Raw genomic sequence first — 25299 nt, 5'->3', positions numbered from 1 at the left:
CAGCCTCCCGAGTAGCTGGGACTACAGGCGCCCGCCACCATGCCTGGCTAATTTTTTGTATTTTTAGTAGAGACGGGGTTTCACCGTGTTAGCCAGGATGGTCTCAATCTCTTGACCTCGTGATCCACCCACCTCGGCCTCCCAAAGTGCTTGGATTACAGGCGTGAACTACCACGCCCGGCCTTGAGCTTGGCTTCTTAACAATTGAGCTGGAAAGCATGAGAGTATAGACAAATTAACACTGGCTGAGTATTCCTAATGGTGTAGCTCAGTGACGATTTCATGGACATCTCATATTATTCCCTCTATTTTCTGTGTGTTTGAAATTTTTCATAATAAAAAAATGTTAAACTACTCCAATACTTTCCAAACAGTTAATGCCAGTTATCTTATCCACTTGGAGCCTTCGTGTATCAAAGCTAAATATTATCTGTTCCTCTAAGTGATTGGAAAGATTTCTATGTCCAAATATCAAGGCGGCCACCCCAGAGAATGTTCCAAGTGGTCAATGTCCCTCTTAAGTTGCCAAGAACACAGCAAAGTACTGTGCGTAAAGTCTGGCTATTTTTTTCATGAAGACATTAGGTTGAGTTACTTCTCATCCACTTTTGTCTTTCATACACCAGGGTAATCAGTGATCACTGTAGATAAACAGTAAAGGGTTCAACTACCATGCACTTTGGCAGTCATGTGAACTCTATTTTCCAAACAAAACCAAGTAGGCAGAAAAAGGCATTGTGTCACTTTGATTGGTATCCTTTGAATTGGCTTTAAAATGTATCGCTTTTTTTGTCTGCTTTTTCTAAAAAGCAAAGGGAGAAGGGAAAGCTTTTCTGTAGCGGTATTATATGACCCCATGTCTAGAAATGACATTGAAAACTATTTTAATAAATTCCTGTTTTTAAACCACATACTCAGAACTTACTCTAAAGATCAGTTATTTCTGGTTTTTTTGTTTGTTTTGTTTTGTTTTTACTTTAAGTTCCAGGATACAAGTGCAGAATGTGTAGGTTTGTTACATAGGTATACATGTGCTATGGTGGTTTGCTGCACCTATCATCCTGCTATCTAGGTTTTAAGCCCCGCATGTGTTAGCTATTTGTCCTAATGGTCTCCCTCCCCCAGCCCCCTACCTCCCGACAGGCCCTGGTGTGTGATGTTCCCCTCCCTGTGTCCATGTGTTCTCATTGTTCAACTCCCACTTATGAGTGAGAACATACAGTGTTTGAATTTCTGTTCCTGTGTTAGTTTGCTGAGGATGATGGCTTCCAGCTTGATCCATGTCCCTGCAAAGGACATGACCTCATTCCTTTTTTTATGCCTGCATACTATTCCATCTTTCATTCTGTTCTTTCTTTACCATTTCATTACATAGAAGATTTGAAGTACAAAGGACAGAATTGTGAAACATGCATTTCCTTTTATCTCCCTCTGCTCTAGGCTGAATGTATAAGACCAGAGAAGATACCTGCTTAATTATCACAACTTAAAAATAAGCTGTGTAGACCTATGTACTAGCCAAAATATCACTTCTACTTTTTTATCAAGATCCTGAATATTCTATGGGAGATGATTTCCTTTGTCCTAAAGACTCCTTGGCCTTTGAGACTTAGTTATGATCTGATAGAAGCATGATGGCCTTGACCAGCAGCGTGACCTTGAGCAAGAGTCATCTGTCTCCTGGGGTCTGATATCTCTCATCTAAAGGGGCAAACCCAGACGTGTGCTTCAACACACGTGCTGTTGGCATTTGGGGCAGGAAAATTCTTCAGTGGAGCTGTCCTTCACATCGCAGGACGACTAACATTCTCAGTGTCCTCCCACAAATGCCAGCAGCACTTCCGAGTCATCTCAACAACCCAAACTTCACACATTTCTAAATTGCTCCTTGGAAAAGACACTGCCCATTTGAGTACTGGAAGTTCCCATTTACTCCCAAAATTCTGGATTCTACCTCTCTGACCAACCATGACTCGGTAAGGATTAGTTGCTAGCCAGCTCAAAGTAAGGTGGAAAGAGATGAGGTGCAAATAGAAGACAGAGGTCTCTAAGGGAGATGGTTTCCAGATACACACCGCTTTGACAGTGGACCCACCAGCACCTTCCCCCATTTTTCTCTATTCTTTTCCACCCTTGCAGAGGAGCATAACAGTCTGTCTTCATCAGCTCAGGCTGCTATGACTAAGTACCATAAAATGGGTAGCTTAGAAACAACAGAAATGTATTTCTCATAGTTCTGAAGGCTGGGAAGTCTGAGATCAAGGTGCCCAAAGATTTCATATCTGGTGAGGGCCCATTTTCCTGGTTCAGTCAGGATGGAAAGAGATGAGAGAACTCCTTGAAGTCTCTTTTGTGAGAGCCCTAAAGGCTATTCATGAGGAGAGACCTAATTACCTCTCCAAGACCCCACCTCCTAATGTCATCGTCCTAGGAAGTAAGGTTCAACATACACATTTGCGGGGAACATAAACATTCGGTCCATTGCATACCCCACAGCTATGCCAATTTCTTAACTCACAGAATGACCTAATCAACCAAACGTAACGAGATAATTCGGAATTTATCAGTCACCTCTCCTAGTCACATTTGTCATTCGAAGGGGATACCCAAAGAGAACCATTCTTCCTTTAAAGGATGAAATTCAAAAATGAGGAAAAATCTAAAAACAAACAACAGTACATGAGGGAAAGGTTTTAGGATGGGAGCCTACCAAACCCCTCTCAAGCCACACTATCCAATCAATAAAGGAAGTCCTGTCCATAAACTATTCAAATGCCTCCCTTCTTATTTCTTATAGACACAAAATGATCATTGCCCTCATTCATTAAATCAGCCTTGTTGGGTTCTTTGCTTGCACTTGTTTGTTTTGCTAAGATTACTATTCTGGGCCGGGTGTGGTGGCTCACACCTGTAATCCCAGAACTTTGGGAGGCCAAGGCAGGTGGATCACGAGGTCAGAAGTTCGAGACCAGCCTTGCCAACATGGTGAAACCCCGCCTCTACTAAAAATACAAAAAATTAGCCTGGCATGGTGGCAGGAGCCTGTAATCCCAGCTCCTCAGGAGGCTGAAGCAGGAGAATTGCTTGAACCCGTGAGGCAGAGGTTGCAGTCAGCCGAGATTGCACCATTGCACTCCAGCCTGGGTGACAGAGCAAGACTCCATCTCAAGAAAAAAAAAAGATTATTTTTCTGACCATCTGGTTGCCTTCTGTCGTTTTCTAGGACTGTGGATGGCACGACATTTAGGAGTTCTATTAAGGAGAAAACTGTGGGCCGAGCTCTCTATGCACAAGCCAGAGCAAAAGGCAAGATGGCTGGCTTGGTGAGGTAAGGCCTGAGCAAGCAAGGCTTGCCCTTGCCTCTCGATGGTGGTTTCCTCTCCTGTCTCCTTCCCACAGCAGCAAACCAGCCTCCGGAAAGGCACAGCACCTGAGCCAATGGCAAACTCTCAAAGCCAGATGGGAGAATTAGGCACTGCAGCTTCTATTTGCCTAAAGGTCCTTCTTCAACCAATGGGTTTTGGGTGATCGCATGCTGGCTGTGCTTACATCACTCGTCTAGCAAGTAGATGGATGTTCTGTAAATAAACACTGATTTTTCTAAAGAGCAAAGAGAGAAACTACAGAAATGTTGGTGATCTTGTTACAAAACTTAACATATATGCAGAAGGGAAAGTTTGAAATTTGCCTTAATGATTTATTCTGCCTATTTGTAGGGATATGGAATTTATTTATTTATTTATTTATTTATTTATTTATTTATTTATTTTTTGCCCAGGCTGGAATGCAGTGGTGTGATCACAGCTCACTACAACCTCGAACTCCTGGTCCCAAGTGGGAATGCTTCAGCCTCCCAAGTAGCTGGGACTTGGGGTGCACCACCATGCCTGACTAATTTTTTTAGTTTTTGTAGAGATAAGGCCTTGCTTTGTTCTCTAGGCTGGCCTCAAGCGCTCCTCCCTCATGGGCCTCCCAAAGTGCTGGGATTACAGGCTTGAGCCACCATGCTGGGCTGCGATACTTAGGTTTTGTTTATTTTTTCCCCTTATAATCTAAGTAAGACCTGGGAATGCCAAGTCACCCTCAAAAAGTAGCTTCTCTTCAAAGGGAAAAAAATCTTCAAAGGAATTTTCACCTTCTCACTGCTTGCACCGCACACTCACTATCAGGCCAAATCCTGCCACGTTTCTTTCCTCATCTCCTCCTCTCCTACATCCCCAAACTCACCTGTAGTTGAAGTTCTTTTCCTTTCATTCATGCATTTATTCATTCAACAGAAATGCATCAAACGCAAGCTCTGTACCTGGTTCTGTCAGAGGCAGCAGCAACACAAAAGCAGACACCATCAGTCCTGTACAGGAGACAGACAAGGAACCTGTGACAACAATATCTGTAGTGGGCAAGTGCTAGCACAGAAACACAGAGAGGGTACACAAAAAACACTACGGGAGTTCCGAGTGCCGAGTGTGGAATCCCGTCTGAGGGTCCAGGAAGTCCCACAGAGCACTGTGTGTAAGCGGAGCCCAGGAAGATTACAGTTGGCCTTCATATCCATGGGTTCCACATTCTCAGATTCAACCAACTGTGGATGGAGACTTGTGGATACAGACGGTTGACTTCACCACACTATTTTATAACAGTGGTTTGGGCATCGCTGGATTTTGGTATCCTTGGGGAATCCTGGAACCAAACTCCAGAGGATACAGAGCACCAACTGTAGTAAACTTCAGCCAGGTAGAGAAAGGAGAGAAGAAGCTCCAGGCAGAGGAAATGCCTCTAGCCTTCCTGCAGGTAAATCAGTTTTTTTTTTTTTTTTTTTTTTTGAGATGGAGTCTCACTCTGCAGCCCAGGCTGGAGTACAGTGGCTCCATCTCGGCTCACTGCAAGCTCCACCTCCCGGGTTCATGCCATTCTCCTGCCTCAGCCTCCCAAGTAGCTGTGACTACAGGCACCAGGCACCATGCCCAGCTAATTTTTTTGTATTTTTAGTAGAGATGGTGTTTCACCGTGTTAGCCAGGATGGTTTTGATCTACTGACCTCGTGATCCACCCACCTCGGCCCCCCAAAGTGCTGGGGTTACAGGCGTGAGCCACCGTGCCTGGCCAGTAAATCAGTTCTTTTACCATTAAGAATCATTTTGCTGGCCGGGCACAGTGGCTCACGCCTGTAATCCCAGCACTTTGGAAGGTTGAGGCAGGCAGATCATGAGGTCATGAGATCGAGACCATCCTGGCCAACATGGTGAAACCCCGTCTCTACTAAAAATACATAAATTAGGTGGGTGTGGTGGCGTGTGCCTATAATCCCAGCTACATGGGAGGCTGAGGCAGGATAATTACTTGAACCAGGGAGTCAGAGGTTGCAGTGAGTCGAGATCACACTACTGCATTCCAGACTGGAGACACAGCAACTCTGTCTCAAAAAAAGTAAGAAAGAAAGAGAGAAAGAGAGAAAGAAAGAGAGAAAGAAAGAGAGAAAGAAAGAGAGAAAGAGAGAAAGAAAGAGAGAAAGAAAGAGAGAAAGAAAGAAAGAAAGAAAGAAAGAAAGAAAGAAAGAAAGAGAAAGAAAGAAAGAAAGGAAGAAGGAAGGAAGGAAGGAAGGAAGGAAGGAAGGAAGGAAGGAAGGAAGGGAGAGAGAGAGAGAATGATTTTGCCATCTTTATCCATCATTTTGACCACATCACCCATTCATTTATTTGTTTATCCATCCCACAAATACTTATTTCTACCAGAAACTCTTCTAGGCACTGGAGATACTGCAGGGAACGCAGCGCTCCCATCCTAGTGCACCCCTCGGGTAAACATGGTCTCTCACTACAGGCTCTGTCTCAAAGCTTTGCACAAGGTCATGCTCATCTTTTTCTTCAGTTATCTCTTGCTGACTGTCCACAACAACTCCCCAGTCCCACAGGCTGATTATGCAACATTTCACCTTGCTTACTCACTTATTTCTTTTCTTTTTTTGTCTTTATTTTATTTTATTTTATTATTTTTGAGATGAAGTTTCAGTCTATCACCCTGGATAGAGTGAAGTGCAGTGGCATGATCTCTGCTCACTGCAACCTCCACCTCCCAGATCTAAGCAATTTTCCTGCCTCAGCCTCCCAAGAGCTAGGATTACAGGCACCCATCACCACGTCCGGCTAATTTTTGTATTTTTAGTAGAGACGGGGCTCACTGCAACCTCCACCTCCCGAGTCTAAGCAATTCTCCTGCCTCAGTCTCCTGAGTGGCTAGGATTATAGGCACCCACCACCACACCTGGCTAATTTTTGTGTTTTTAGTAGAGACGGGATTTCACCATGTTGGCCAGGCTGGTAACTCTTGACCTTAAGTGACCCACCCACCTCGGCCTCCCAAAGTGCTAGCATTACAGGCGTCAGCCTCCGTGCCCAGTGTATTTACTTATTTCGTTTAAAAATATCATTCCTTGTTTATCCTAATGCTGGAATCACCAGTGTTGATAATTCTGCTGCTTTCCCTTTAAACCATAAACACCTCAAGATCAATGATCACATTGAACTCAATATGTATGTGACTAAAATAAGGCCTTCTGATAGAAAAACATACTCAGGCCAGGTGCAGTGGCCCAGCCTGTAATCCCAGCACTTTCGGAGGTGGAGATGGGTGGATCATCTGAGGTCAGGAGTTCAAGACCAGCCTGGCCAGCATGACGAAACCCTGACTCTACTAAAAATACGAAAATTAGCTGGGCGTGGTGGCGCACATCTGTAATCCCAGCTACTCAGAATGCTAAGGTAGGAGAATAGCTTGAACCCTGGAGGCGCAGGTTGCAGTCAGCCAAGATCATACCACTGTACTACAGCCCTGGCAGCAGAGCGAGACTCCAGCTCAAAAAAAAAGAGAGAGAAACATACTCAATTTGATGCAATAATAAAGTTTTTCTTTCTGAAGACCTTCAAAAATATCAAGAACTCCTATAGTGAGCCTCAAATGCAGTATAGGAAGAGTGTGCTATCTTTGAACCATCCAACCTTGGGTGTGAGTCCTGGTCCCACAGTGGACTGGCTATGGGGTCTTGAGCAGGTCCTCTACAAACCTTTTTTTTAAGACAGAATTTCACTCTTGTTGCCCAGGCTGGAGTGCAATGGCGTGATCTCAGCTTAACGCAACCTCCGCCTCCTGGGTCCTGGTTCAAGCAGTTCTCCTGCCCCAGCCTCCTGAGTAGCTGGGATTACAGGCACGCACCACCATGCCTAGCTAATTTTTGCATTTTTAGTAGAGATGGGGTTTCACCATGTTGGCCAGGCTGGTCTCAAACTCCTGACCTCGTGATCTGCCCGCCTCGGCCTCCCAAAGTGCTGGGATTACAGGTGTGAGCCACCGCACCCGGCCCAAGCCTAATTTTTTTTATCATCTGAAAAGTCAGGGTAATGATTTCCATATTGCAGAGCTGCTATATCAGCAATGATAGATGTCAGGTTTCTGGCCCAGGATAGGGGCCAATCCCTGGTAGCTTTTTGCAGACAACACTCAAGTCAGTAAGAAGCTCTGGGAGCCGGAGATCGGGTAGGAGAGGAGATGGAAGCTCTTGTTGGGATTCAACTGATCTAAAAGCTGCACTTATCTCTGGTGTACCTACTATTGACTTTCATGAACAACTGAGCAGGTCGGACTGTCCAGGAAAGTCTACACACCCTCTGCCTAGGTTGTGAGTCTTGCTGCTCAATCATGTATCTGTTGACTTTTGTTGGGGGCTGTCACCTTTAGGAGCAGGGCTCTTGACATGGAAAACTTCAGAACAGAAGTAAATGTCCTCCCAGGAGCAAAGGTGCAGTTCGAACTTCACTACCAGGAGGTGAAGTGGAGGAAGCTGGGCTCCTACGAACACAGGATCTATCTGCAGCCTGGACGGCTGGCCAAACACTTGGAGGTAAGCCTGGATCTGCAGGGTGGACAGTGACACTGTCCTTTTATGGTCCCTGACCCTGATTTATACTTTCTGCTTGTCACCACCACTTGTGAGGTTGGATGCCACTCAACTCTGCAAGACAATGGGATGTATTGAAAAGATGGTGGGTTTGGAGTCAGCCACACCACTTCCTTACAGCTGTCACTCTCCTTAACAGCCATATTATGGTGGTTTCTGAGCTCTGCTATAACAAGTTACAGCAAACACCACAGCTTAACAGAACAGAAATTGATTCCCTTACGGAAGTATGAAGTCAAGGTGTCTGCAGAGCTTCACTGTCTCTCTGGAGGCTCCAGGGGAGAGCCCATTCCTTGTTTCTCCTGCTCTCTGGCAGCTGCTGGCCTTCCTTGACTTGTGGCCTTCTGGTCACATCACTCCAATCTCTTCTTCTGTGATCGCAGCCTCTCCCCCTCCGAGCATCTCAAATGCCCCTCTGCCTTTCTCTCACAAGAATACCTATTAGGTTTGGGGTCCACCAGGTAGTACAGGATGATCTCAACTCAAGATCCTTAATTGCATCTGCAAGGACTCTTTTTCCAGATAAATCTATGTTCACAGGTTCCAGGGTTTGGGCATATCTTTAGTGGGGAGGCCACCATTCATCCCAAGACACTAATCTTCAGGGACCAGTGTTCCTGAGTCTCCACTGTCTCATCTCTGAAAAGAGTATGGTAACAGATTTTTGTTTCTCAGTTCTTTTTTTAAACTTTTATTTTAAGTTCAGGGGCACATGTGCAGGTTTGTTATATAGGTAAATTCCACATCACAGGGGTGGTGTGTACAGATGATTTCACCACCGAGGTAATGAGCATAGTACCTGATAGGTAGTTTCCCAATCCTTTCTCTTCTCCCTCCCTCACCATGGAGTAGGCCCTGGTGTCAATTGTTCCCTTCTTTGTGTTCATGTGTACTCAATGTTTAGCTCCCACTTAGAAGTGAGAACGTCCTGTACTTGGTTACCTGTTCCTGTAATATGTGGCCAATGACAGGAGCTTGATGAAGGTTAAGTGAGTTGTCTTCCCTGCCACCCCAGCCATCATCACAGCAGGGGAGCAGTGCCTTGGACATCCACCGTGCTCCTGTCCATCTGAACTTACCTCTGCTGTCATCTTCATCTCTTGCTATAAAGACTAAACTGCTCTTTTCTTTGCTCAAATCTATGCGACATCTTATGACTGTTTAGTGTAGGAGGCAGAGCTAGACAAGAGGAAACCTAAGAGAGTACAGAGGCCAACCTGCCCCTCCCCCTGGAAGATGGGGGAGTGAAGCAGACAGGTTGTGAATTGCCCGGACACATGGGAGATGAAAGGGAATGAATTAATCATGATGAAACTTTAATTCCCATTTGAAAAGCTGCTCGTCTGATCAATAATGCCCACTATTTGGCATCAGTTCACTATCAGAGTCTATGCTCTTGATTTTTTTCTGGGCCACTCCTAGCATATACCGTGCTTTTGCATGAATTGAAAAAAAGATGCCCTTCCTTCAGGTAAATGCAGCCCCTTACCAGGGCACGTGACTTGGCCAAGATGCTCTGTACAACTAAGAGTGTGATGTTGGATGTTTTTTCAGTACTGATGATGGATGGGTGTCAGTCACGCACTTTCTCTTGCTCAATGCCATGAATCCCATTATAAATAATTTGAAACAATGGTTAGATGTGATTAGCATCTAAGCCTGGAAGGAGACAATCATTGAGATTGTTGATAGTAACAATATTAACAAAAACTGAGTGACAACCTGGGCAGCACAGTGAGACCTCATCTCTACTGAAAATAAATAAATAAATTAGCCAGGCATGGTGGTGTACCCCTGTAGTCCCACCTACTTGGGAGACTGAGGCAGGAGAATAGCTTGAGCCCAAAAAGTCGAGGCCACAGTTGGCTATGATCATGCCACTGCACTCCAGGCTGGATGACAAAATAAAACCTTGTCTGAAAAAGAAAGGAAGGAAGGAAGGAAGGAAGGAAGGAAGGAAGGAAGGAAGGAAGGAAGGAAGGAAGGAAAGAAAAGAAAAGAAAAAAAGAAAGAAGAAAAGAAAGAAAGAAAGAAAGAAAGAAAGAAAGAAAGAAAGAAAGAAAGAGCAGCTAAGTAACTCAGATACAGAAAGTCAAATACCACATGTTCTCACTTATAAGACAGAGTTGAATAATATGTACGCAGGGACATAGGGTGTGGAATGATAGATGTTGGAGGCTCGGAAGTGTGGGAGAGTGGGAGTGGGGAGACTTGGGAGAAGTGTGGGAGGGTGGGAATGGAGTGAGGGATGAGAAATTACTTAATGAATACAAGGTACATTTCTTGGGTGGTAGTTTCACTAAAAGCCTAGACTTCACTCCTGTGCAATGTATTCATGTAACCAAACTGCATTTGTACTCCTTCAATTTATACAAATTTTTCAAAATAAATACACAAAAATATAAATAAACAAATCATAGAGTTAAATGAAAAAAGAAACAAATGGCAGCCATGACTGTGGTTTGGTCAAGAATCACCAAACGGGATTTCCCTAGACGAGCTCTGTTCAAAGCAAGACAGAAGAAATAAAAGGATCCAATATTTGCGGAAAATGGTCTACTTTTGACAGGTCTACAAAGTAAATGCAGTACTATTTAACAATGGCAGGTCTACAGAGTAAATGCAGTGCTATTTAACAATGAGAGAGAAAAAGAAGAAGGAATTTTTTTTTCCCTAACAATGCAAATGCTCTTATAAATAAAAAGACTCCAATAGAATGAAGAAGGGAATTACCTCCTGGGGGAGTGAGGCAGCAGAAGGAGAGTTCTGAGTTGACAGACGGGGGTTAAACCTCCGTAGTGAGATGAACCCCATCGCAGGAACTTGTGGTCCTGCAGGAGAGATCACGAAGCCGCACTGGGGAAACCTGCGGAGGAGGAAAGCATCAGAGGACTTATTTGTAATTTTACTTCTTGCTTAAAAAGACTTTAAAGACTTTTAATGCTTTGGGTAATTTTCTCTTGCATTTCTAGGTAGATGTGTGGGTTATCGAACCTCAGGGAATCAGATTTCTTCATGTTCCCGACACATTTGAAGGCCATTTCGATGGTGTTCCGGTCATTTCTAAAGGACAACAGAAGGTACCCTGAGCCCTGCGTGTTGCCAGGCATCCACGTGGGGCTCTGGCTCATGGGTTGCGTTCTCCTCCTGTGCTCTGGAGAATAGAAAGGCAGGCTGGTGTTGAGTTGAGGACACTGTCTGAAGAAATGGGGATCCCCAAGAAGAGCCTAGGATCTCCCCAGGACACACAGAACAACACTCCCAGTGGTTTCTTTCCATTTTGACCAGAGATTGTCCCTTTTTGGGTCTCATTTCCCCTAAGTCACCTACTTAAGCAGTAGCTCAAGGACAGCGTTCACATCCTATGTGGTGGATTCTCATTCATTAACCATAGCTAGAAATGTCCAGCTCTCTGCCTCAATGGCCAATGATAACCAACTATGACTCTTCTAAGAACATTAAAACATTTCACAAACTCTTTCCAAAGCAGGTGGTCAGCCCTTCTATAGGGGATGAAGAAAATTCATTGGCTTTCTTCTGAAAAGGCCTGAAACCTTGCAAACAGCATGGCAGGCTGGAGATGCTCCCTGCAAAAGCCCTGGCTTGTCTTTCCCATCAGTAAGGGGTCCACCGATGTTGCCAGGATGCAGAACATCCACTGGGCAGCTCCTCTTCCCTGTGTGCTGGAGAAGGGGCAGTGCCAAGCCCTCACTGGGAAGGGGCTAGAGGCAGAGGCTCTGATGTCACTGTTCTTTCTAGGCGCACGTCTCCTTCAAGCCCACAGTAGCACAGCAGAGAATATGCCCTAGCTGCCGGGAGACTGCGGTAGACGGGGAACTGGTGGTGCTGTATGACGTGAAAAGAGAAGAGAAGGCTGGTGAACTGGAGGTGAGTGCACACCGGCTCTGGTTCTACTGCCAAGCTCATGCCAAAGAGCTGCTCCTTTTTGAACAAACTCCCAGGCCTGTGGGTGGTTTCCAGCTGCCAGGGCACATGTTTCTAGCTGCAGAGAAGGGACTGAAATCATCTTCTTCAATTATACTGCTAAGCATTATCTTTTGTGTCTTAAAAACTAAATGAAAGGTCATCGGATCTCACACTCTTGTCCCAGGAGGACATTCCTGGGCCTCATATGAAGAACAATGGAATAATTACAGAACAGGAATTTTAGATAGGCTCCCACAGCCCTTTGCAATTAGACAATCAAAGAAAGCACAGAGATTAGGGGAGAGGAGGAAGGCACATCCACAGCCTAGAAAGATCAAGAGCCAACGGTGAATTTCAGGGCCAACGTTTACCATAAAGTTTCTTGAAAAGTTTCCTTTCCCCTTTGGCCATATCTTAGATGTGTGTCTTCCTTTCCTTGTACTAAGGTGAAGACTCCTAGAACGTACCCAAAACTCCAAGAGTCTCTCTAGGGACAGCAAGTGGAGCACACACCCTGTACCTGGACACTGTAGTGTCCTGGAAAGAGGCAGCCAAAGGGCAGTGGAAAGAGAATTTGGTGAGTCAGTCATCAAGCCTGCAGCAGAAGACAAAGAGAATGGTCAGGAGTCCAGCTGAGGCAGACTCTCATTAACTTCCAGAAAAATCCAAATTTTCTGAAGTGGCCCAGACACATCCTTCGTGATCTGTCCTGCTGATTCTCCACCTACTTCCCTGAATTCTTGGATTCTATGGCCCCATCTTGGTGAACCACATGTGGAGCCCCAAGTATGCCATGTTCTCTCATCTCTGGGGCTGCACTGTCTGGAACTCTCTTCCCCATTCCCAACTATCTCAACCTGGCCCAGCTCTCAAGAGGGCAGCTAAGTCTGAGTTCATCCTCAGGTCCCAGTGGAGATGCCGCTTCCCAGAGAATCGTCCCCTGCATGCGTTAGATGCACACTGGGCTCTTGACGAGCCCTTTACCTCCTGACCATGGTGTTTAACACACTGCACTGCACATCGCCTTCACTTATCCTTATCCTCTGCTGGCCGGGAGCCTCCTGAGGGCGGAGGCTCTGCCTGATTCACCGCTGGTTAACAGGGCGTCTGGAACAGGAGCACTCTGTAAAGACTGACTGACATGGAGTGGAGAGGAGTGGAGTGGAGTGGAGTGGCGTGGAGTGGAGTGGCATGGAGTGGCATGGAGTGGAGTGAAGTGGCATGGAGTGGTGTGGCGTGGAGTGGAGTGAAGTGGCATGGAGTGGAGTGGAGCAGCATGGAGTGGAGTGGAGTGACCTGGCATTGCATGGAGTGGCATGATGTGGAGTGGAGTGAAGTGGCCTGGAGTGGTGTGGCATGGAGTGGAGAGGAGTAGAATGGAGTGGTGTGGAGTGGAGTGGAGAGGAGTCGAGTGGAATGGAGTGGTGTGGAGTGGAGTGAGTGGAACAGCGTGGAGTGGCATGGAGTGGAGTGGTGTGGAGTGCAGCAGCATGGAGTGGAGCCGTGTGGAGTGGAGCTGCAGGGAGTGCAGTGAAATGCTCTGCTGGAAGGTCTTGACCCTCACAGGAGAGGAGGTGGGGGAGCAGGCAGGAAAATGTGGAGGCAAACGCACATCAAGCTCCACCTCCTCCTCCCTGTAGACCCCCTCTCCTCTCCGAGTCCCCAGGTCCCCATCTCCCTACCTTCTAAACAGGAACCATGATTTGACTTACAAAGATGTTCTATTTTTCAGGTGTTTAATGGATATTTTGTACACTTCTTTGCTCCTGACAACCTGGACCCAATTCCCAAAAACATCCTCTTTGTCATCGATGTGAGTGGCTCCATGTGGGGAGTTAAAATGAAACAAGTAAGTAGCCCCTTGTTTGCGGTGGTGGGGGGACTCCCTATCTTCTTTGATCCCCTCCTAAAAATGCAATCATTCTATCCCTCCTCCCTACTTAGGGCTGAAGCTCAGGGACTGTACTTACTGACTGCTGGTGCAAACTCTTTCTAAAATTTTGCAATTATTGCATTTCACAGCACATACACCTCCATCTTCTAATCATTCCTCCAGTGTAAAATTCCCTTCCTTCTCTTCTTCCTCTTTCCTGTTTCCTCTTCCTTCTCTTCCTCTTTTCCACTCTCTATCCAATATTTCCTTGAAAAACTGTCTCAAAACTCACCTCTTTGAAAAATGTAATCTTTGTATAACCTCTTCTTTCAACGATCAGTCACATTCTTTTTGCTCTTCTACCTGTTTTATTATATCTTGTCATTGTCCATATATAACTATTGAATCAATATACACATATTATTTCTAATTAGATTGTAATTTCTTGAGGGAAGCTATCCCATCTATGTTTTCCAGCTCAGAGCTCAATATAGGCTTACTCAGTGATAAGTGAGATGTACAGATGCAATTCTAAAGATCAAACAAGGAAATGTTTGACTTACCCATCAATCCATCCATCCATTCAACCAAGTTGAACAACCAACTAACCGTTCATTCAGCAACTATTTTTGATCACCGAAGAGTTCACTACCACCCTAAGATCTGTAAGGAACCTAAAAGAAGTCCCTGTTGGTCGGGCACAGTGGCTCACGCCTATAATCCCAGCACTTTGGGAGGCCAAGGCAGTTGGATCACCTGAGGTTGGGAGTTCGAGACCAGCTTGACCAACGTAGAGAAACTGTGTCTCTACTAAAAATACAAAAAAAAAAAAAAAAAAAATTAGCTGGGTGTAGTGGCGCATGCCTGTAATCCCAGCTACTCAGGAGGCTGAGCCAGGAGAATTGCTTGAACCCAGGAGACAGAGGTTGTGGCGAGCAGAGATTGCACCATTGCACTCCAGCCTGGGCAATAAGAGCAAAACTCCATCTCAAAAAAAAAAAAAAAAAGAAGAAGAAAAGGAAGAAGTCCCCGTCTTTTACAGACCCTGCCTGCCTGGGTCTGTACTCCCAGGCAGGGTTTCTCAGCAGTGGGACTATTAATATTTTGGATGGGGTCATTCTTTGTTGTGGGAGGGCTGTCTGGTGCATTGCAGGATACTTAGCAGCATGGTCTATGGTCTATTTGCTAAATTTCAGTAGCACAACGTCCCTGCATCACAGTCAAATATGACTTCAGACATTGCCAAATGTCCGCTGGGGGGAATAATTGCCTCTGGTTGAGAACAGCTGCTCTAATACAACAGTTTATTCACTGCTTCCTTCCATCATTCATTCATTCAACAAATATTTACGAAGCACCTACTATTCATGCACTTAGTTCATCCATGAGCAAAACAGATCCAAAGCATACAAACAGAAACCAAACAAAAAACGCAGGCCTACCCTCTGGGTGCTTATGAAACTTACATCTGGGGGAGAGGGGACAGAGAATAAACAATACACATACAAGTACAAATTTACAAGTATGTTCAATGGCAGCATTATGATAAAAGTTTGGAAAAGAAAAAAGAAGCGTATGTTAGAAATCAAGAGTGGCAATTGCAGGGGGATGCAATTTTAAATAGGCTTGTCGTATCGACAGGTGGTTTCCTGGAGAAGACCACTGAGGAGACCCCGAGAAGGCGAAGGGAGAGTTATGCAGATACCTAAGGGTATTAAATGCAATGAACAGCCCATGCAACGGTTCTAAGTCGAAAGTGTGCAAAGAACAGAGAGAGATGCCAGTAGAGAGGGGCAGTGGGAGATGAGATCTGAGAAGTAAGAGGCAAGGTGGCTCATGGAACGCCTGTGCAGTCATGATCAGAGCTGGATTCTGGAATCTGTTTTGAAGGTTGAGTAAACAGTATATCCTGAAGGGTTAGCTGTGAGACAAGGGAAGAAAACAGAACTGAAAGATGCCCCAGGACTTAGCCTGAGCAACTAGAAGGATGGAGTGACCATCCATGAGTTGGCAAAGACAGAGATGGAATCAGACATTGCAGGGAATGTCCCAGTTTGGTTCTGGATCCAAAGTCTGAGATGTTCATTAAATACCCACGTTGGCCACGCAAGCCTGGTGTTCAAGGAGACACACGGTTAGGACTCACCAGCATATAGAAGGTACTGGCAGCATTGGGACTAGATGAGAATGCCAAGGAGTAGATGGACAAGGGAGCCAAGAACAGACAACAGAGCATTCTAATATTGGGAATTTGGAAAGAAGAGGATAATTGGTGATAGAGACTAATAAAAGCAATTAGTAAGTGGGGGAGACAAATCAAGAGAGAATGAGGCCCTGGAAGACAACTGAGGAATTTGTGTTCAGGAGGGAGATGAGAGCACCTGCTAGTGACAGGTTGAGTTGCACGAGAAATGAAGATGGACCTTTGGATTCAGCGACATTAGCATCATTGGTGACCTTGACATGGGCAGTTTCAGTAGAGTGACAGGGAGGAAAACCCGAAAGGAGTGGGCTTACGAGAGAATAGGAAGAGAAGATTTGGAGACAGTGTGTTCAGACAATTCTCTCTAGGAATTTTATTGCAGAAGAAAGCTAAGAAATGAAGAAAGTGGATGCACATGAGGTTTGTCGAAGGGTGAGAAATAACATATTTTTATGTTGATGGAAAGGTACCAGCAGAATAGGGAAATTGAAAAGGCAAAGGACAATTGCCGGAACCATGTTCTTTAGTCAAAGAGAGGGAATGAAATCTAGTTCATGAGTAGGTGGGTTTGCATTAGGTAGAAATACTGCTAGTTATCAGGTATGAAAGAAAAATGTGTGGGTACAAATATCGCTAGTTGGGATTTTATGGTAGTGAGAGTCTGTAGGAATGTTATTCTGTCTCTTTCAGTTTCTCAGTGGAGTTGGAATCAAAGTAATCACACGTAAGCTAGAGAAAGAGGGTGATGGCGGTGGTTTAAAGAGAAAGATGAGGAAATAGTTTAAGAGACTGGGTGAGTAGAGGGACTTGAGAAATATATTTTATTTTCAGGCATCATAAAGGTGGCACTTGAAGTTTGTGATCCTTAACATAAAGTCTAGTCAAACTGGTTGTGCATAGCAAAATAAGATAGTAAAAGTATCAAAAAGCCAACGATACATGCTCAGAATAAATAAGGGGTAGGTCTGCATTGACTGAGATGGGCTCAAGAGGTTTTCTGGAAGAAGTTTAGCTTGAGAATAACTTGAAAGATGACCAGGATCAATGATCAGTCTTCCTACTTCCTCTGAGGCTCAGATTTTCTGTAATGGGACCCGTCTTTGTTCTCTATTGAAATAGACTGTAGAGGCAATGAAGACCATATTGGATGACCTCAGAGAGGAAGACCATTTCTCTGTGATTGACTTCAACCAGAACGTTCGAACTTGGAGAAATGATTTAATTTCAGCTACCAAAACACAGGTTGCAGATGCCAAGAGGTATATTGAGAAAATCCAGCCCAGTGGAGGTGAGTGTGTTGGGCTAAAGCCCAAGGAGACACTTTGTTTGGGTTCAAATCATGGTTCACTTAAGAAGCATTATTCCCATCACAGTAGTCTTTCCCCAGCCTTCAAGAGCCTGCCTCAAATAATACATTTATTGGTAATGGATGAATGCTAAGTTTGTAGCGAAAGTAGAATTTGTAATCCAGCCCACACAACTTTGAACCATTTTAATCTCTCTCAGAAAAAGGTTCCGTGACACTGGCCTTCTTTATTGCCTACATAAAGCATAAAATATTACTGTCTTCAGAGTATCTTGGCAAGGCTGATTTGGATACTTTAACCTGGTGTTTAACAAACTAACAGTCTGTGCTTTGAAAGGGCTAATTCATCTCTAAGGGGATAGTTTACTTGCAAGTGAATCTTTCACTGCGCTGGGGGACCACCAGCTTGAGCACAGTTTGTGTCACTCAGAAAGCAAGGAAATGATTTTGGCATGGAATAACTGACGGATAAGTGATCCACCAACATACGAGCCTGAATCCAGGATGGGGTTTTCTGTGTGTGGCAAGAACGCATACCTAACATTTCATTATGCTACTTCAACAGGCACAAACATCAACGAAGCACTCCTGCGGGCAATCTTCATTTTGAATGAAGCCAATAACTTGGGACTGTTGGACCCCAACTCCGTCTCACTGATCATTTTGGTTTCTGATGGAGATCCAACAGTGGGCAAGTGTCACTTCAACTTTGTCACGACAAACACTTTCACTGTTGTTTCTTGGAATGGTGGTTTGCCTAAAAGGGGAACTCTAATGGCATTTGCCTGAGTTTCTAGAACATTTTAAACCCATGCTTCCTAAAGGAGGTCTTCTGATCCTGCAGCCCTCACCCCCTAAGCTACTGCTCAGACACTTTCAGCAAGGGCGCTCTTGAATGCCTCAGTGCCACCTCCACAATATGTGGAAATCTGAGTCTGAATTTTAACAGTAGGTTGTGAGCGTTGCTGATGCATTCTATGGAAATGCATTTATTTCCTCAACTTGAGGTATGTGAGGATGGTGTATGGGGGTGGTGAATGATGACTATTGATCCCAGATCTCCCAGCAGTACATTTGGAGGCCACAGTAGCATATTCCCTATTATTCTCCACACTTCTCCCAGTTGCAGCTGGAGAAATGACTGCTCTCTGACACAACCTTGAAGTTAAACATTTTTCTTTCTACAAAATGGCAGCAACATCTCCCTTCTTCTATTATTTACTTTTATTTTTGTTACATTGTTTTATTTATTTTTTGAGACAGGGTCTTGTTCTGTCACCCAGGAGGGAGTGCAGTGGAGCACACACAGCTCACTGCAGCATCAACCTCCCGTGCTCAAGTAATCCTCCCACCTCAGCCTCCTGAGTGGCTGGGACTACATATGTGCATCACCACACTCAGCTAATTTCTTTTTCTCTTTTTCTCTCTTTTTTTTTTGGAGAGACGAAGTCTCACTGTGTTGCTCAGGCTGATCTCAAACTCCTGGGCTCAAGCGGTCTTCCCACCTTGGCCTCCCAAAGTGTTGAGATTACAGGTGTGAGCCACTGCACCCAGCTATCTTTGTTTTACTTGTGTCTTTATTCCGGCCACTGTCAGTAATAGTGAATGCCAGATTGTGTTGTCTGAGTGTGCTATCATACAGACTAGGACTGGGTCTGATACATCCTGACACAGCCAAATGGAATGAAAATGCACGAGGCAATACAGTGACAGCCAGAGCTTTAGAAAGCCAGAGAGCAACCATCTTATTAATAATGAGACTAGAAAGAGCCATTGTTATGTATTTGTTGTAGAGCCAAGGTTTTTTCCCTCTCATCAGATTACTTTTAAAATTCAAGTTTTTAATAAAATCATAAGGTAGAAAAGGAAATATAGTTTAAAATATTTTAAAAACAGTGGCTCACACCTGCAATCCCAGCACTTTGGAAGGCTGAGGTGGGTGGAGCACCTGAGGTCAGGAGTTCCATACCAGCCTGGCCAACATGGTGAAACCCTGTCTCTACTAAAAATACAAAATTATCTGGACATGGTGGTGTGCGCCTGTAATCCCAGCTATTCGGGAGGCTGAAATAGGAGAATCACTTGAACCTGGGAGGCGGAGGTTGCAGTGAGCCGAGATTGCGCCACTGCACTCCAGCCTGGGCAACAGAGTGAGACTCCGTCTCAAAAAAAAAAAAAAAAAAAAAAAAGTTAAACCATAATTTGGTTTAATAATGGTTTCTCACTCCTGTTTCTCAACTATTCAGTTCCTGTCCCTGGAATCAGTCACTGGTTGCCAGTTTCTTGTGTATCTTTCCACAGATAGTTTATGCATGCCTGTATACTATATATACATGTTTGCACATAGGCATGTGTATATGCATACATACACATGCATCCTATGTACCCTGATATTGACCTCGTTTTTTCTTCCTACTCTAAACATGCCCTTGAGATTGTCTGGTATAAAGAGTTGCTGTGTCCTTTTTAGTAACTGCATAGTATCTCGCGGTTTGAAGGTTTGAACGTACCATCATCTAACCAAGTGCCCCTCACTGGTGTATATTTATGTTGTTTCCAATATGTTGCTAATTCCCAAATAATGTTGCTATGCAACGCAAGCCACACTTCATTTCAACATTTATGAGTGCATCTCTAAGAAAAACTCCTAGAAATTGAGTTACTAGGTCAAAAGATAAATGCAGTTTTAATTTGGACAAATTTTACTAAACTGCCCTCCCTGGATTTTCCAGAAACTTTATGACATTATTTGTTTATTCCTTTCCTTTCTGTCATCACCAACTTTAGGTGAACTAAAACTGTCAAAAATTCAGAAAAATGTGAAGGAGAACATCCAAGACAATATCTCCTTGTTCAGTTTGGGCATGGGATTTGATGTGGACTATGATTTTTTGAAGAGACTGTCCAATGAAAACCGTGGAATTGCGCAAAGGATTTATGGAAACCAGGACACGTCTTCCCAGCTTAAGGTAACATTTTTCTTCTGTTCTCTTTTTATTATTCACTGGAAATCATTTAACTACCCATATCTGATGCATGTATGATGCATAACTGAACTTAACTCAAAATGGTCATGATCTCAGCCATATTTGGTTGGGAGATCAGGAAAGCGCTCAGTTCCTTTCTCACACGTTTCCCCCGCTCTCATATTTCTGCAGTAACAGTGAAGTATGAGGCAGGTGGGTGATGGGAACGGCTTTCCTACCCCCTGAACAAAAAGGTCTTCTGAGCATCATCAAAGCTCCTTGCAGCTCTCCCGCCCCACCAGCAATTGGTCTTCTTGTCATCATGGCCAACCATTTTCTCTTTAACATGCATTGGCATCTTGGTATCAATTTTTCACGATGTAAATTTTCTTAAGTGTTAAGATAGAGGCTGAGTGCGGTGGCTCATGCCTGTAATCCCAGCACTTTGGAGGCCAGGGTGGGAGGATCACTTGAGCCCAGAGGTTTAAGACCAGCCTGGGCAACATAGTGAGATCCATCTGTTCAAAAAATAAATTTTTTAAAATTAAAATACATATATTGAAAAAAACAAACCATTGGTTTGTTTCGACTAAATAGATGAGATGATGATGTAGGGAAGGAACGTGTCTTTTCCCGCCCTTTGTCAGTACCAGGCATCGTATTTAAATTTGGGAACAAGTAAGAGATAAGATTCTGATTTGGGGAATATTAACCCAGCTGACTTTTTTAAAAATTTAATTACTATTATTATTTTTTGAGACCGAGTCTTGCTTTGTCACCCAGGCTGGAGAGCAGTGGTGTGACCTCAGCTCACTGCAACCTCCCCCTCCTGGGTTCAGGCGATTCTCGCACCTCAGTCTCCTGAGTAGTCAAGATTACAGGAGTGCTCCACCACGCCCGGCTAATTTTTGTATTTTTAGAAGAGATGGGGTTTACCATGTTGGCCAGGCTGGTCTCGAACTCCTGACCTCAGGTGATTCCCCCGCCTTCGCCTCCCAAAGTGCTGGGATTACAGGTCGAGCCACCATGCCCGATCTCTTGCTGACTTTTATCATAAGTTTGTCCAAGAGTTTTTCATGCTGACCGTAACAGAAAGGGGGAAAAATGCCAGGCTCTTAAATCAAAGGTAATGTTCTCAACAAGTCTTTGTCTTCTGTTTTTAATCTGATAATTATGAGCATTTCCCTTTGTCCCAGACATCCCATGTGAATAAATTAAGAGGTATCTGCTGATCCTTTGAAGAATCTCAGAGTAAAATGTTTTAGATCAGCTGGGCACGTAATCCCTGTAATCCCAGCACTTTGGGAGGCCGAGGCAGGCAGATCACAAGACCAGAAGTTCAAGACCAGCCTGGTCAAGATGGTGAAAACCCGTCTCTACTAAAAATACAAAATTTAGCCAGGCTTGGTGGCAAGTGCCCATAATCCCAGCTACTCCGGGGGCTGAGGCAGGAGAATCACTTGAACCTGGGAGGCGGAGGTTGCAGTGAGACGAGATCGCACCACTGCACTCCAGCCTGGGCAACAGAGTGAGACATCATCTCAAAATAAATAAATAAAATAAAATATAAAATAAAATAAGATGCTTTAGATCTACAAAGCAGTATGAACATAATTTCTCTCTCTCTCTCTCTCTTTGTGAATTGTAGAAATTCTACAACCAGGTCTCCACTCCATTGCTCCGGAATGTTCAGTTCAACTATCCCCATACGTCAGTCACGGACGTCACTCAAAACAATTTCCATAACTACTTTGGAGGTTCAGAGATTGTGGTGGCAGGAAAATTTGACCCTGCTAAATTGGATCAAATAGAGAGCATTATCACGGCGACTTCGGTACTTCCACTTATCTGCCTATTCTATCTACTAATTGGCCCCCTAGACACAGTCCCTCTTGAATGTCAGCTCTGCCTGCTGGGAATCATGGGTGTAGAACAGAAGCAATCAGTGATGGAGAAGACAGGAGAATATATCTGCCATCTTCCCAGCTATTCCACAAATCCCGACCCTTTCACCCAAGCCCAATCCCAAGCACAGAAATGCATTTCCTTCCTCAGTAGGCTTTGTCTTCCATTTCTTTTTTATTCCCATTCATTCGCAGCAGGTACTAAACTGTAATTCTGTTACCTGGTGTCTCTCAACTGAACTTTCCATCATCTAGGCTAACACACAGTTAGTCCTGGAGACCCTGGCCCAGATGGATGACTTGCAGGATTTTCTATCGAAAGACAAGCATGCAGATCCCGATTTCACCAGGAAACTGTGGGCCTATCTAACCATCAACCAACTGCTAGCTGAACGGTAAGAGGAGAAGAGTACTCGCACCACGGGATCTGCAGAACTGAAATGTCCACCATGAATATATGCATTCATACACAAAAAGAGTTTGGAAGCAAGAAAGACAGCAAATTAGCACAGGCTTGAATTATTACCCTCCACTAGTTCTGAACACTTTGGAGAAAGCTGGGTTCACTCTTTTTCTTCCTTATTGAGATATAACACACCATAGAGTGTGCAAAAGGCATTAATTTTTTTATTTTTTATTTTATTTATTTATTTTTATTTATTTATTTTTTTGAGACAGAGTCTTGCTCTGTCACCCAGGCTGGAGTGCAGTGGTGTCATCTCGTCTCACTGCAAGCTCCACCTCCTGGTTTCACGCCATTCTCCTGCCTCAGCCTCCCGAGTAGCTGGGATTACAGGCGCACGCCACCACGCCCAGCTAATTTTTTTGTATTTTCAGTAGAGACGGGGTCTCACCGTATTAGCCAGGATGGTCTCAATCTCCTGACCTCATAATCCGCCCCGTCTCAGCTTCCCAAAATGCTGGGATTACAGGCGTGAGCCACTGCGCCCAGTCAAAATGCATTAGTTTTAAGTGCACCATTCAGTGGATTTTTCTATCTGTCGTCCATGTAATCACCACCCAGATCCAGAGGTAGGTTCCCTTGTTCCCCTCCCTCAACGCCTACCACCCCCTCAGTGGAATCCACTCTTTCAATGTCTGTGATCATCAGTTTTGCGTGATCCTAAATTTCGCATAATCAGGCAATCTGTATTCCTCTGTTCCTGGCTTCTTTCACTCAATATGATGTTGGTGAGATTCACCCATGTTGCTTCATGTATCAGTCATGTATTTGCATTTACTGTCCTGATCTCCTGACCTCATGATCCGCCCACCTCGGCCTCCCAGTGTGCTGGGATTACAGGCATGAGCCACCATGCCCGGCCCTGCATTCTTGAACATGACTTCTTGTCCAAAGAGAAATTGATGATTATTAACGACTATGATGTTCCCTAAGGAAGGGCTCCCCCACGCTCATCTGTGTCTCCTCTGGTTGCTTCGTGTGTCAGTCATTTATTTGCATTTACTCTTGAAAACAGCTTCTTATCCAAAGAGAATTTAATGATCATGTGATTATGATATTCCCTAAGGAAACGCTCCCCTATACTCATCCATGTCCCCTCTGGCTTCTCAGCCGAGCTGCATCTCAACTCTCCAACATGAAAACTAAGTCCCTAGAGCCATGGATGGTTCTTTGACTACCTGCATCAAAATTACACAGAGGTGTCTGATAAAAGTTCCCATTCCCAAGCCTCATTCCATCTATTAGATAGGATTCGCAGGAAGATGGACCACGGTCTAAATGAGGCTGGGAAAATGAAATCCTGTTGTATGACTGAACTCATAGAGAAAATCCCGGATGTTGATAAGATTAGAAGAAACACACAAGACTGTAAACTATGACTGTGAAGTAAAAGAGAAATAACTCTCTCTCTGACAGAAGCACACTGGGTGTATTTACAGGCATATAGCAAATTGTGGCAGACGTTAAATATTGATTTTAAAACAATTCCTATAAAAAGATCAGCAGTTGCTAAAAGTTGGGGGGTGGGAGAGAGGGGAGTAGGTGGAGCACAGAGCATTTTTAGGGCAGTGAAAATACCCTATATGATACTCCAAAGGTGGACACCTGTCATTATGCATTTAACCAAACCCATAGAATGGACAACACCAAGGGTCAGCCACATTAACTGTGGCCTCTGCGTGATAATGATGTGTCAGCTTCTTCCATTGTAACAAGTGCACCGCTCTGATGTGGGATGGATGCTGACAGTGGGGAAGGCCGTGTATATGGGGGACCGTGTGTATGCAGTGGGCACATAGAAAATCTTGATACTTTCTGCATGATTTTACTGCGAACCTAAAACTGCTCCAAAATATAAAGTTAAAAAAAAGAAAGAAAAAAAAAAGCCTTGGGAGCCAGACGTGTGGCTCCAAGGAGGGTGGATTGCTTGAGTCCAGGAGTTCGAGACCAGCCTGGGCAACATGGCAAAAGCCCATCTCTACAAAAAATACAAAAATTAGCTGGGTGTGGTGGCATGCACCTGTAGTCCCAGCTACTCAGGAGGCTGAGGGAGGAGGATCGCTTGAGCCAGGGAGGTTGAGGCTGCAGGGAACCGTGATTGTGCCACTGCACTCCAGCCTGGGCAACAGGGTGAGAGCTTGTCTCGAAAATAATAATAATAATAAATAAGTAAATAAATAATGCCTTGAGACTTAGCTAGATAAAATACTCAGCTTCTTGAAGCCAGTGAGTTCTGTTTCCCAGTTACTTTGCGGCCCCGCCCCACCCCCAGGTTGGACCCCAGCAGCGGTGGGGTGCAGGGGCGGGGAGCTGACTTGGGCTCCCACTCCAATGCAGCCATGCTCCATAACACCTCTACTTCTTGAATGCAGAAGCCTGGCTCCTACAGCTGCTGCCAAGAGAAGAATTACAAGATCGATCCTGCAGATGTCTCTAGACCACCACATTGTGACCCCGCTGACCTCGCTGGTGATTGAGAACGAGGCTGGGGACGAGCGCATGCTGGCGGATGCCCCGCCCCAGGATCCCTCCTGCTGTTCAGGTCAGGGCTGCACCTGTGGGGACAAGTGGCCAGGCAGCTCTCTTGCCCCGGGGGGGAAGTCCTAGCGCCTCCGTTCTCTCCCACTCCAGCCCACCTCTTGCACCCAGCCCTGGGCCCTCCTGTGCCCAAGCTCTTCCTGCCAGCTGGGAGGAGGATGGATTATT

At 44.8% G+C, this 25299-nt stretch overlaps 1 protein-coding gene across 1 annotated transcript in view; it reads left to right on the top strand.

Annotated features, from left to right (window-relative positions):
* Window positions 1–25299, top strand: part of ITIH2 (inter-alpha-trypsin inhibitor heavy chain 2) — a 40717-nt gene that overhangs the window by 1916 nt on the left and 13502 nt on the right. Inside the window, exons 3-13 of the mRNA XM_031936222.1 lie at window positions 3224–3328; window positions 7732–7894; window positions 10924–11031; window positions 11711–11839; window positions 13611–13727; window positions 17074–17242; window positions 17826–17951; window positions 20048–20229; window positions 21875–22060; window positions 22386–22525; window positions 24966–25135. Coding sequence (XP_031792082.1) covers window positions 3224–3328; window positions 7732–7894; window positions 10924–11031; window positions 11711–11839; window positions 13611–13727; window positions 17074–17242; window positions 17826–17951; window positions 20048–20229; window positions 21875–22060; window positions 22386–22525; window positions 24966–25135 — 1595 coding nt within the window. The remainder of the gene's footprint in view (window positions 1–3223; window positions 3329–7731; window positions 7895–10923; window positions 11032–11710; window positions 11840–13610; window positions 13728–17073; window positions 17243–17825; window positions 17952–20047; window positions 20230–21874; window positions 22061–22385; window positions 22526–24965; window positions 25136–25299) is intronic.

This window comes from Piliocolobus tephrosceles, chromosome 9 (genome assembly GCF_002776525.5).
Source record: "Piliocolobus tephrosceles isolate RC106 chromosome 9, ASM277652v3, whole genome shotgun sequence".
Lineage (NCBI taxonomy): Eukaryota > Metazoa > Chordata > Mammalia > Primates > Cercopithecidae > Piliocolobus > Piliocolobus tephrosceles.
The sequence above is the reverse complement of the archived record's forward strand: the minus strand, read 5'-3'. Positions and strand labels throughout refer to the sequence as shown.